The sequence below is a fragment of the Anguilla rostrata genome, chromosome 12 (genome assembly GCF_018555375.3).
Source record: "Anguilla rostrata isolate EN2019 chromosome 12, ASM1855537v3, whole genome shotgun sequence".
Lineage (NCBI taxonomy): Eukaryota > Metazoa > Chordata > Actinopteri > Anguilliformes > Anguillidae > Anguilla > Anguilla rostrata.
In genome coordinates this window covers 28036320-28049177 of record NC_057944.1, presented here as the reverse complement: position 1 = coordinate 28049177, position 12858 = coordinate 28036320, and the positions used below count along the sequence as shown (strand labels likewise).

The 12858-nt window shown below is 43.9% G+C and overlaps 1 protein-coding gene across 1 annotated transcript; it reads right to left on the bottom strand.

The window, feature by feature from the left end:
• Positions 1–1438: 1438 nt before the first annotated feature.
• si:ch211-137a8.4 (uncharacterized) lies at positions 1439–7862 on the bottom strand. Its single transcript, XM_064303416.1, has 3 exons — positions 7644–7862; positions 3079–5216; positions 1439–1959 (listed from the first exon to the last, which is right to left on the bottom strand). Exons 2-3 carry the CDS (start codon positions 5027–5029, stop codon positions 1919–1921), a joined length of 1992 nt encoding a protein of 663 aa, XP_064159486.1. The 5' UTR covers positions 5030–5216; positions 7644–7862; the 3' UTR covers positions 1439–1918.
• Positions 7863–12858: the final 4996 nt, after the last annotated feature.

The window sequence follows — 12858 nt, the reverse complement described above, 5'->3', positions numbered from 1 at the left end:
TTGCTGTTTACAGCTGGTCAAGACAACACGTTTCCTTAACTGATCACCAAATAAGTGCCTTGCAAGAGTACATAAAAAGGAACAAGTAACATTCAAAATGTACACTGGATGAACAGTGATATGGAGTGGTCTCTTGTCGTGAAGGACACAAAAATAAAAGTCCCCAACAGATGCACAAATGACCAAATAAGCAGTACGTGAAATAGTACGGTAATGGCCGTCATCTCAAATACATCCAGATGGAGAGCCTCAGTCTGAGGGGCTGTTTATTCCAGCCAGCATTTATGCAACTCGAAACAGAATGGGGTCACTGCGCATCAAATCAACAAGGGCCTTTCACTCTCAGGTTCACATTTACCCCAAACTCTGCACATTGACAAAGGACTTTTAAAAAAATCGCACCAAAAAGCTACCTCCCAAGTTGAGTGTGCAGTGCTGAGAGATGTCCATTTTTACAAATTGGGGCAAAGACGGTGGAATTTAGTTGCTTCATATTCTTCAGTTATTGTGAGGGCCAAATCAAGATTATCAGAATAAACCCAGCCAATAGAAACTTCTGGATAAACCCCAAAAGCTATTCTTCATTAAAGATCATGCAAATTGAGCATTGCCAGAATTGTTTTTATGCTAACTGAGTTTTTTTTTCTCATGTTGACAGTGCTAATTACTATCTCCATTATTTACTGTGGAGTTTGATAATCCTCCTGCCATTTTAACATAAAGAGTGTGTGTATTTTACAATGTATATTCTGCCCCCCTTACCTCACCCCTGCCTTCCCTATTGCATGACATCACAGTATTAATCCAGGTCAGAAAACATGAAGGGGAGGAATGACACACGGCTGGCACAATACGGCACAGCATGGCGGACGCATCGCAGAAAACGAGGTGCGACACAGACAGCGGTTACAGAATGGCTGCGGCAGGATGCCGTGCCACACGGCCACAGACACAAGCGGATAAAGCTGATTCAAGCACCGATGTCTGTCCGGTTCGATGCGCTCAGCTCATTTCCATTCGAAGGCCAGCAGATGCAGCCAAATGCAAAGCGTTCCCAGTTCTCATCCAAAATTGAGTTGACTCACTCACTTAAGACAGCAGCACTTTTCAGACAGTAGCAACTTCCATAACGACAATGACATTGCATTGGTACACAGTGGGACATGTACCCTTTAAAAAATACAAATTTAATTTAGCTTTAAGATATGAAGAATGTGGTGTATTAAATTGCTGAGAAAATGGCAAATGTATCAAGTTTGTTCTGTTACAGAAAATGGTGGCCTCCAATCTGCTTCCAGTGGCAGAACAGTTTAATACAACTAATTCCCTAAACTGTTGGAAATCTGAACATAGCCTGGCCTACAAAACAAATACAGAGCAATAACATTTTTTTACCTTCATATGACTGTCTCTTATGTAAGGAAACGCAACAACCGAATTCACATTTTCGAGGGTTTATTCATGTACACAAGATAACAGTCTAAAAACATTAACACAGAGATTGGAACACATTCCTCAATGAACCACAAATGGGATGGCTTAGAGGAAGATTATTTCAGTTGGGTTCATGTTCCACATTTGTAATGTCTAGTGAAGGAAAACTACACTCAAACAAAAGGGCATTTGTTAAAAAACTAACAGTCTTTTGATCCCAGAATACCGGATCCATGAAATAAACATTTGATGGGAAAGGAATGAAATGTCTTTTTCTGACAATATAAAATCTCACTAAAGGACAAGTAAACATTTACAATGGAGTGATAGAAAGAACTGCTCTGATCTTTGAATTATTGCTTTTTGAGACTTGGAATTTTTAATTATACATATTGCATCACTCTCACCACAACGAATCAGGACGTAAACATGATTATTCCGTTTTTGGGGGAAAAGCTCCTCGCTGAATGAATCCCATGCAGATCTAATGCTCCGTGTGTGGCTTCACCTTTCCCGCCAATTTTTCTGGTGAATGATAACAAAAGAGATTCAATATATTAAAATGTATATTCAAAAATAAAACACTCGTTAAAAAATAGACTTAGTAGCACACATGGTAGTGAGAGGCAGTTTACAGGCATCAAATTTGTCATTTACTTGACTTGTCATTTACTTTGCTCATTGACTACCAAAATACAGCATCACAGCACAAACTATTTCATACTACAAGCGCCAAGCACAGAAAATTAGTAAGATGGAAATCTTGATCTTGTTCCATATTTGGAACAAGTACACTGAAAATGGTGCCTTTTTGAAAGACTGCAAACGCAGGACCTCAATCATCCTCTGAAACCTTGTTATTCAACCTGAGGCTGGAGGGCCACAGTATCACCTGACTTGACAAATCACCTTGAATGCAAGCTAATTTATCTTCTCTTCTGAACTCTGAGAGTCTCTGAGAGCAGTTTCAAGATTACCTAAGGCGGTTCTCTGGAAAAATACATTTTTAACACTTATACACACCCTCCAAATGCACAACACAGACACAAACACACAAAAACACAAAGACACTAACACAAGGACATTCATCCAAACAAAGCATTTGGCTGGACTTATCAAGTGCGGAAGTATATGGCCTTTAAAAGACTGGAAGAAAAGACTAGTTTATCCAACCAAAATATTTTCCCTGATTAATCTATTTCAGAAAACAACCCTAGATGCCTGTGAAGATGAGAGCTACGGGCCCTGTTGTAATTTGGCCCTCCAGAGCCAGTGCTGAGAGGCCTCAATCAATATAAAACTCTGCTCAAAGACAGTAATTCACATCGAGATCCAGAAAGTTGTCGTTGTTGTAGTAGGAGCCCTTGAACCCATTGTCCAGGAGGTCCTTCTCCTTGGCTAACTGTTCAGCGGCTGCAGACACCACCGTTTGAACGATGGAGGCCGCAGCCTCATAGAACATCCTCTTCTGGTTCTCCTCTTGGTCATTTGGTTCAGTCTCTGTTTCGACTGTACCAGGATGGGCACCTCCATTTTGAGGAGGCCCATTCAAAATGGGCACTAACTCAAAACTAGTATCTAGTACTGCTATGTCACCTCCAGAATGCAGGGGGTCATAGCAGTCATTTTCAGTTGAACACTCACCGCTTTGGGCAACTGCGTTGCCAGAACAGGGTTTCCCATCAGAGCTCTGCTCCTGATTCAGGCTCGTCTCATCCTTTGAACCACTGGAGCAAGCATTCTCGCTCTGGTGCGCTGCCTCTTGGGAGTTGATGTCCTCTTGGCTGGCTATTTCTTGGGGTCCGTCTTCTTGGGGAATTATTTCACGGTCATGTGCCATAATGTCCTTAGGATTCTCATCCTCACCCTCCATCCCAGAGCCTTTTCTATCACAACCAGCACCCGAGGATCCATTCTCCCTGTGACCCTTCGTTTCTCCGCAAGCAGCCTCTAATGCAGGTTCTGCTTGGGTTTCCTCCTTTGCATCCAGGTGACCTTTCTCTGGCTCCTGACCTATAGATGCACTTGGCTGTCTGTTAGTGTCTACAGCCTCTGCCTTCTCATCACCCCCATTTTGTACAGCGACTGGAGCCTCAGGTTCGCTCACAACAGCCTGATCAGCAGGGCTGTCCCCTTCTTTGATATTCTTGGTGACAGGTGCACTGGCAGAGATGTCACCGGTGCTCTCTGCACCTTCCTCTTTCTGTCCAGCAGGGGCTTCCCCCAGGTCTACACTGGTGCTCTTCCCCTTGCGCATGATGAAGTTCTTCAGTGACACAGCACGGTTGAAGTGAGTCCTTTTCGACTTGGTGGACTTGCCATGCTCTTGACCTATCTGCTCCTCTGCCTGCTCATGTTCTCCTGCCACCTCTTCCTCGCCACCGCCCCCACTCCCAGCACCAGCATCTGATGCCCGCTTTGACTTGGGGATCACACGTTTTTTGAATGAGGTCCAGATCTCATTGGCATGGTAATCAACTGACTTTGTACGCTGTGCTGCTTGGGCTTTCTCTTCCTCCTGCTCCACACTGCCTTTCTCCAGCGTGTCCCCTTTTCCTGCTGGCTTAGGCTCCTCAGAGGATGCCACAGCCCCCTGGTCATCATTAGCGGGGGTTTCTTCTCCTTTAGGATTATCTAATGAGTCTTTGTCTGAGCCCTTTGGTTTGTGGATGCCGATGACAGAGGGATCCCTCTTCAGGCCTTGGAAAGTCCATGACCGCTTCAGTTTCCACCTTTTCTGTCCAGTGTGGTCCAATTTTCCAGCCGACTCCAAAGTTTCAGCATCTAATTGAGTATCGCTGCTGGGACCCTCTGCACCCTCCACATCCTTGTGTTCCTCTGTGCTTTTCTTTAGAGTCTTTTGGGCCATCAGCTTTTTGAAGGAATGCCAGCGTTTCATGTGTTTGGCAGAGTGGTGAGCAGATTTGTGCGGCTCTCCTCCCCCTTGTGAATCATCTGTTTGGTCTAGTGCAGAAGCACACACTTCAGGGTCCTCCAGCCTGTCTAGAGATTTGGATCGGGTCTTCCCATGTTTAGGAGCCTCAGTACCACAGTCTTTTTTCTCTGTGCTTCTGTGAGAGAAAATCTTGGCGACAGGCTTGCGGATGAAGTCGCGTACACTGGATTTCTCCCCCTGCTTTGGCTTGGCATCCTTGCTCAAGCTTGATACCTTTTGTTCTTGTGTGGTCTCCTCACCATCTAATTCCTTCTCTATGCACTGTTCCTGAGACCCAGCCTGTCCAGAACCCTGCTCATTAGGGCTCGAGGGAGATGAGGGTCCCTCCCCTTGATTAGTCTGGCTATGGACAGGGGACTTATCCTGCTCCACACCCTCCACACTTGCATCCACACCCCCTGCCACCTGCTCCTTCTTCTTCCTCCCTCCCATAACCTTCCCCAGTCCACTGTTTTTCAGAAAGGATCCCCAGATTTTCTCAGATGCTGGTTTAGATTTTCCATCGGCTGGCAGGACCTCGCCAGCAATTTGCTCCTCTTCTGCTTGGCCTGCGGGAGACTCCAGGACTGCAGCCTCCACCTCCGCCGTGTTCTCGCACCCATCCCCTTCAATGGGACTGGCACATGCTGCCGCTGCCATATTGTTTTAAAAAAGAGTTTCTTCCTTGCAATACTCCTCACTTCGACTGTTGAGATTATTTCCTTCCCCACTCAACAGAATGAGTTCATTGGTCGTGAGCCGAAATTGACATTCTTCCTCTCTGGCTTCCTGTCTGAGAGGAGGGCTTCTGCATCACGTTCCAACGTTTATATCACTGACCACAAATCTGGCAAGGGGGAAAAGAAAGGAAAAAGAAAAAACCAATCAATACATAAATCAAAGAGATAGCTGACTACCAAGGCTCACTCTGAAAGCCAGGCTGTATGTAATCACTTCTGCTGCATGTGCAGCCAGCGTGTTTAAAATAGGCCGCACTCCCACCATTTTCACGGGAAACACATTCAAATGTAAGATGAAGATAATGGCTATCTCAATGAGGATGAGCACAGGACCTGTTCAACCCAAGCTCAGTGCATTGAATGAGTAAAGATGATATCCCAGAGAGCTGATGTTGCTTTGAGGGGTTTTGACTTCTGTTACCTAGATGCTCAAGAGCAGCATTGAGCAGTTAAGTGGATCAGTGATTCGCTGAGCAATCAGAGCCATTTTAATGGTTTATCTGTATTTTTTATTTTTTATTTTTTTTACAAACTGAGTAAAACAAGCTGACTTGCAGGAAAGCACGCTGAAATAATTAAACTAAAGGAAACATATGTATTTTTATTTATTTTTTTGCTAGGAATTAAAAATTTTTACTGGGGTTGGGGTATGCTGAGGGTGAACTTTAAATGTAGGTTTAACAGAGTGTTAGTCTGAGTTGAAGATCATTTCTGCTTATGAAGAATGGCTGTTTACACAGCTGCACAAAATGACATTTCTCCTTGGGGATGATTGATTAATATATTTCCATTAAAAAGGGATTCTGTAATTTCCAAGAATGTAGCCATATTCTTCGACATGATGACCTTTCGAAAGTTGTTTTTCCCCAATATCACCATTCCACCAACCGATTGAGGATTCTAATGAATTTCCAGTAATCTACTCTACCTGAAACACCAGGGGTACATCTCGTGATCTAGTTGCATACTTTGGTACATTTGATTATTCAAATGACCCTTCTGACTGCATGTGATGTAAAATAAATACAGTAACCATACAACCTTACGTCGTAAAACAATTTTGATGTTTTTGTGTGAGAAGCATTAAGTAAATGAAACGTTTTAATTGGATTTTGCGGTGGATGCGCGCTCTCGGACCGTCTGGCCCCTTTTTTACCAAAAGGAAACGTAACAACGCTGGTCTGTCCAGACTTACGCACGGACAATTGAGCTCCTTGGCGGGTTTGTCCTTTTTCCCGTTTCACCACTCCTCGTTCTTTTGTTATGCTAAGGCGACTATATGAGCGCGAGAGGTACTGAGCTTAGCTTTGAGCTCCAGAATCTTGCGCTACAGAAATAGACCATAATTCTAATGACCGAACGAGAGAAAAAGCCAATGCAAATTATCCAGACAGCAGTTGACCGTGCTTTTCTAAACCTCATTTACATTTCTAAATGATTCACAATACTTCTATCAAAGGCACACACATAAACACGCATAGCCTACACACGCCTTTTGAACGTCAATGGAATTGTTACTGTGTTTTTTTGTCTCGAAAGCCCACGGAACGATACTAGTATTTACTGCTTTACCCGTGATATCAGCAGGGACAATAAACATATTTTATCTTTGTCCTTAGGGTATTCTTCAGCAGAAACGTCGGCCAATTGCGAGCTAGCTATATATACAGCCCACTACGAGACAGTCACAAACAAAAGTAATGGAAATACAAGCTCCTCATTGTCCTTCTGGCGCGCCGCACCGTATTATCAATGAGCGAATAATCATTGATAACCATAATAAAATAGCTGATACGCGTTTCAAAGCTGCGAGGTTCATAAAGCAATGCAGATTTTAATGACATAAAAATAAGCCTTTAACAAAGCGAATTAATCATATTTTGCTTAAAGTCATATATAATTGCCACCTGTCGACGATTTTTTTCAACCCCACCATATCCTCGTTGGTATCCTTACATTTATAATTTTTTCAAACAGATAGATTTTTCAGAAATAGCCTCATTGAGGACGAACTTGGCCCCGTTAAAATTCACCCTTGAGTGGATTTAATTAGAATGTGCGAGAGGGCAAGCAGTGAATGCTGGAAGCTGATGGAATGAGACTAGAGCCCCTGTTTACAACAAAATAAATAAATAAAGACCAAGCTGCAGTTGGCTCGAACGATTCGCATTTAACAGAAGGATAAATTAACCACGTCGTAAATCTCCCAAGCAGTCGATCAATCTTCCAAATAGATACATAAAAATACAATAATTTAACACGGAACCAAAAGCAACCGAAAGTGCACAATGCCTTTTGTCTAGAAACACTACTTGCATCCAACACAACCTGCACAGAGCTCCACGTAACCAAGATGAACCATGCTTAACCATATGCCGCAAGCAAACGTTAATTTCACTTACGTCAATATTGTATGTTGTAAAATAATAAAAACATCAAATGTGGCACCACAATGTAGAAATTAATATGGAATATTGACTTTAAAAAAATATTGAAGGCAAATAATACGTTAATAATAGTAATAATCTCCAAACCTTGTGTTCGTGTTGCTAAATCCGTTCCTGCGTGCAGGAGAAAGGTAATAATCTGCTCCAGACGGGAAAAGACACTGAAACTAAATCCGCGCTCGCATCCTCTTGCCTCAAAGCTACCAACTCAGTGTGGAGAATTGCGCGAGGACGTGAGGGTCGCGGTGGTATTAAGAGACGCGCAGCTGGGGCTCCGCAAATACACACCATCTCTCTCACCCCGTTGCCCTTAGCAACCAGGGAGAAGACCCCCCCTCCCCACACATACACACCCCCTTCCCCCCAACCACCGCTAAGAGGGTTAGAGAGCGGAGTCGAGATTGTTTCTCTGAGGAACTAATTCGCCTTCAGAGCTAAGAGCCACTTGCATCTTATTAGCGTAAAAGCTCGCAATTGCAAGCGCAAATGTAGAGAATCTGACCGACATTTCTGCGAATCCTACCATTCAGGCAGCTTGTTTTCGCGTTTGATTTGTAAAACTGTCTTCTCACGCGACATCAAATAATATTAGATGTTTCAGTGTGACTTTTTTTCTCCTTACCGTCAAATGATGAGGAGAAAAGGAAACAAAAGTGACAATCCATTTGAAACGTGTATATACTTACTACACAAGATCATTTTTTAAATCACATTCGTATGATTAAAGTATGATTTTAATTATCCCATTTCTTCTGCATTGCAACCTAAAACACACTGTAGCCTACGTCCATGCCCATTATTATTTGATCTCTGAATTTTGCCAGCCTTGCTTGATCCCCCAAGTTTAAATTGAAATGGCCCTCTCAACACAACTCTCTTGAATCACCTTTGAAAAGCAAGTCTCACTGCACACTGATGCAGAATCAAAGGCTTATGAGCTTGGTTTATTATGAAGCCAGAAAATGCCAAATGAAAGTGTATCAAGGGGAAAATCCCAAAAATTCCTGTCTGTAGCTCCAAGGCAATGGAAAAAGTGAGCAGAAACCAGAACATCGTGCACAGCACATGCAATCTGTGATGGACCCAACATTTTACTTGTCAGTGTCTTTCTGTTTTAATATCTGGCAAAATTTGCCCCCTGGATGGAAGAAAAATTGTGCAGTACTCTGGAAAGTATTGCTCTGTTATTAATATTTCATAAGACAGTGCATCTATGATGACTTCAAGGGTTCATTTCCTTGCAGAGGGTCCCAGTGTGTCTGTCTGTTGGGACTTCGCTCTGCCCTTTGAGTTTGGCGCATAGTTTTGGGTTCACCACTCAAGTGGTCTCAGAGTGAAAGGCGGTCCTCTCTGTCATTGCTTAATAAAATCATTTCCATGTTCAACAGCAGAAGATGGCAAATCATAGAGGAACTGGGAAATTTGCTTCACGAATGAACGTGCACACCAATGATTTATTGAACAGCGTGCCATGGTGTTTAATTAATCATTTTGTGCGCAGCTCAGAAACTCAAAGGATCCTGTGGATGGTAGTTCTCTCTCGATGGAGTCCTTTTAAGAAAATGGTTTACTGATGCATTCCAGTTAGCATCCCTGAATATGGTGTGTGATATGGCTTATTTTGTATGTCCACGTGTGTGTCTGTGTCGGCTGATCCATTTTGCAAACCCGTTCCCCTCAGCATCATTCTGGCTCTGGCTGGCTTGCATAAAATGTGCTCGCGAGATTTCATTATTCAATGGCTTCGAGGGCTGGTCCAATTGAAGAGCATTTTGCCTCCTCAGTACCAATTCCAAAGTCATTTGGATGTCAGAAACAAAGAGAGAAGCGTCACCCATATGCTAAAAAGCTCCCTTTTTCTGCCGACTGCGGAGTGGCCAGGCATATTGTGCGATTTTTCTCCCTCCTGACCTCAGAACATAAATAATACTAGTTTGGCGCATGAAAATCCCACCGCCAACGTCACTAGTCCTTACATCAGTGGAGGAGTGGCTTAAAAAAAAAAATCCAAGGTGACGAAAACAGTCCGTGGGCGCATCGAAAGCATCCTCGTGACGTGTTCTGCTTTCCAAAGAGAGAGAGGCTGACATCAAATTAGACTGTCAAGACCCAGACAACTCTGTAAAAAACCTGAACACATACAAGTAAGCTGATTTCTGCTGAGGGGCTGTGAATGGAGCAAAGTAGTGCACTATGGGAGGTTCAGTCTGTCTAAATCCTAGTGACAGTGAGTAAGGTGGGGAGGGGGCAGGGTGCCACAACTCTGCTGCTCTGCTGAAGGCTGTGTCTAGCGCTCAGCCTTGTCTGTCTGCTCTATTCCTTGCTTTTCTGTCCCCAGCATCCAAGGTCTTATTTCAGGAGCCTTGTTACATGGTAGATGGGCCAATTTTTCAACAAGTGCAGGGTGACAGGCACCCAGTCTATTGAAGGTTCCAGTTGGACAGGTTCTGAAACAGCTCTCACACCTTTTCCTTTGCCCGTTCCATAAACCTTAGCAAGGACAAATGAATCAACTAATTTTAACCTTCTAAGACCTGGTAATTAATTTTTGTCCCCAGTAGGGGACACGAGTCTCTGGTCTTAAAATCATGAACCATGTATTCTACTATAAGGGGCAGGCAACATACATTAAATAAATTATATTTTCAAATGTATTTTCACTGCTGTGTGTTTTTGTCATCCAAGACACTTGTAATATGTCAAAAAATGACAACACTTAAATGTTTCCTGCTGGCTCTCCGGAGGATAATTACTACTGCTCAGAGTAAGCGGCGGCCGAGGACTGCAGAGGTAGCACGCAGGCCCAATAGCTGCAGTCAGACGCTGGATGGCTCCGCCACCGCCGGGCCTCAAATATGTTTCACGTGGCATCCACTCAGACATATTAGGAGAGGCAAGCAGGGGGGGCAGAGGGGGGAAGACAGTGACATAACTCGTCCTGGCTTATTCATTGCGAATTTAAATGCGCGTGCCACGGAATTAAGGGCTGCTGAAAATCTTATCTGCCTTGCCTTGGTAAGCGAACGTATATATTTTAATCTGCCTGATTTGAGACATCCATTAGCATTTAGACTGAAATTTTGGAGTTGGATGTGCGAAGCCTGTCCCCCTCTCTGGGGCCATTTAGATAATGGCGCTTTCCACGGGACATTAGTCTGTGTAATTAGGATTCAGCCACTCTGCGGAACAGATCACTCCCTGCTTTTTGTGTTGTTTTTTTTTTTTTTGGTGTCTCACGCCATGAGGACAAGAGATAGATGGAGTATCTTTCCCCTCCATTGCTTTTGGTTTTATTTTCAGTCTGACTTCACCCCTCACCAGCACAGGAAATGTTGCCAGGGAGGTATGCTTGATTGAAGGTTTTAATTATATCTTTTACCTGGGTGCCAAGGAGGCTCGGACCACAATTTCTAAAAAAGCAGGTAGCTGTTGTGCCATGTGTGACCCAAGCGGCACTACGCTAGTACACTTTTCATACATCAATGACCTTTGAGTTGCAGCTGTTAGCTATCCCAGAGTATCCTGAAGTGTTGCCTTCAGAGGGATTGCTGCGTAATCTCTTTATGTGTGCACATGCTGTCAATCCCAATCATTGCTGTTGTTGTGTCGGGGCCCTGGGGGCGGAGCTTTGGGCTCGGGCCAGTGGTTACCCAATCCATGGACCTCATTAGGTCATGGGCAAATCTCCGCCTACCCACAACTAGCAAGGAAGGGGAGAACCAATAGAGAGGGAGATCCTGGATTGTCCCATTTGGCAGTGGAGGTGGGGGGAGGGGGGGTGTTGTGGGGGGGGGGGGGCTTCTGCTGTCTTTTCTTTGTTGCCTTTCACAGTGGGCCTCATGAAACACTGACTGGAGCTAAGCGACTACAGAAATAACAGCACGAGTGGATTACTGCCATACTGGCAGTCACTCCTCACCGTTTGGCTGGACTTGACACAGCTTTACTCAGCCGAAATGTGAATCCAGTCCCAGGGTCCTGTGCTTTAGGATCAGTTGATATAGAAGTGCTAATCAAACGGTCTGTGGCAAACAAGCACTGCCTTTAAACACCTTTTACGACAACCTCTCTGAATCAGCAGTAATCTCTCACAGCGATGTTAAGAGAAATTTATGCTATCAGCACTACATTGGTCGTTTAACAGATTGCTTAACCAAGTGTGTGTCTTCATATACTTACAAATTGAATGAATTCAAACAAAGGTATAAACAGCAGTGGTTCAGCATTAGACTGAACATTATTCATAAAATTCAAGGTAATATGAGCTCATTGGTCCTGAAATGATGTCCTCCTGATTTCTTCCCACAAAGGACACCAGCAAGTAAGTCTCCTTAGTCTTATATCATCTGGTTGGGATGACAGTCACCCCTTTAGGGTGAATTGATGGGCAAAAGATCGTAAGGGGTTGCTTATGATGGCCGATACCAGCCAGTGGTCAACGGTGGCGTCCCCAGCCAGCCACCTGGGGGTTGTTTTCTGCAAATAGAAGTAACCATCGCTCTGTAAAGTCAGAAGATTCAAGTCAGGACACAGACATCCATTTCCTCAGAGTGCCAAACCACCCTGCTGTGATCCGCTACTCAAACAGAAAACACTTGCATTTATTTGTTCCGTTTGTATGTGCACTTAGCTGGCAGCAAGGGCTGCAGAGCCATATATCACTGTCCGGGGTTCAATGTCACTCTGTTCCCCTTCTTCTGTTGTCTGCACTTGTCCTCAAACTCCCCATAGATGGCATCGCCTACACCCACGCGCACCCCTCCCCCTTTCTCTCCCTCCCTCTTGTCCTCTCTCTCCACTCGCATACACACACACACACACACACACTCACAAAAGATTACCGCCTTTTCTCATCAGCGACCCCATGTGTGACCCGTTTGCTCTTTTGCTAATTGTCGGCAGGGGTTGTCCAGGGCCCCAGGGTTAACCAAGTTTAACAGATGGGCTCCTTTAAGAGGACGTGCAGTGCAGGATTTGAAAACCAGCAGCCCGCTTGAGTTTTTCTGTGTCTGGATTTGTGTCTGTCACTGTGTATGATGAAATGGTGAAAAGGCCATCTGCAAGTACTTCCAACTGAAACGATTTCTATGTTAAATGAATTTTAAACATTCTCAAGTATAATTATTATTTCTTAACAAGCATAAAACCCTCATTCAGTGTGCAGTGTAGTAACAAACATACTTGTAGCGTGGGTAAATGAAATCCCCTTGCTTGGCCATGAACTTGTCATTTTCTTTCACTCACAGTTTATTGCAGTAATAATAAAGTAAAACAAAAAAATCTATTAATTACAACCTGCCTT

Bases quoted from the DNA above. Each gene is read 5' to 3' on its own strand.
- si:ch211-137a8.4 (XM_064303416.1), bottom strand. From the start codon at position 5,029: ATGGCAGCGGCAGCATGTGCCAGTCCCATTGAAGGGGATGGGTGCGAG. The intron at 1,960-3,078 runs GTGAGTGTTCAA...ATCATTCACCAG, and splicing joins CAACGCAGTTGCCCAAAGCG to AAAAATTGGCGGGAAAGGTG.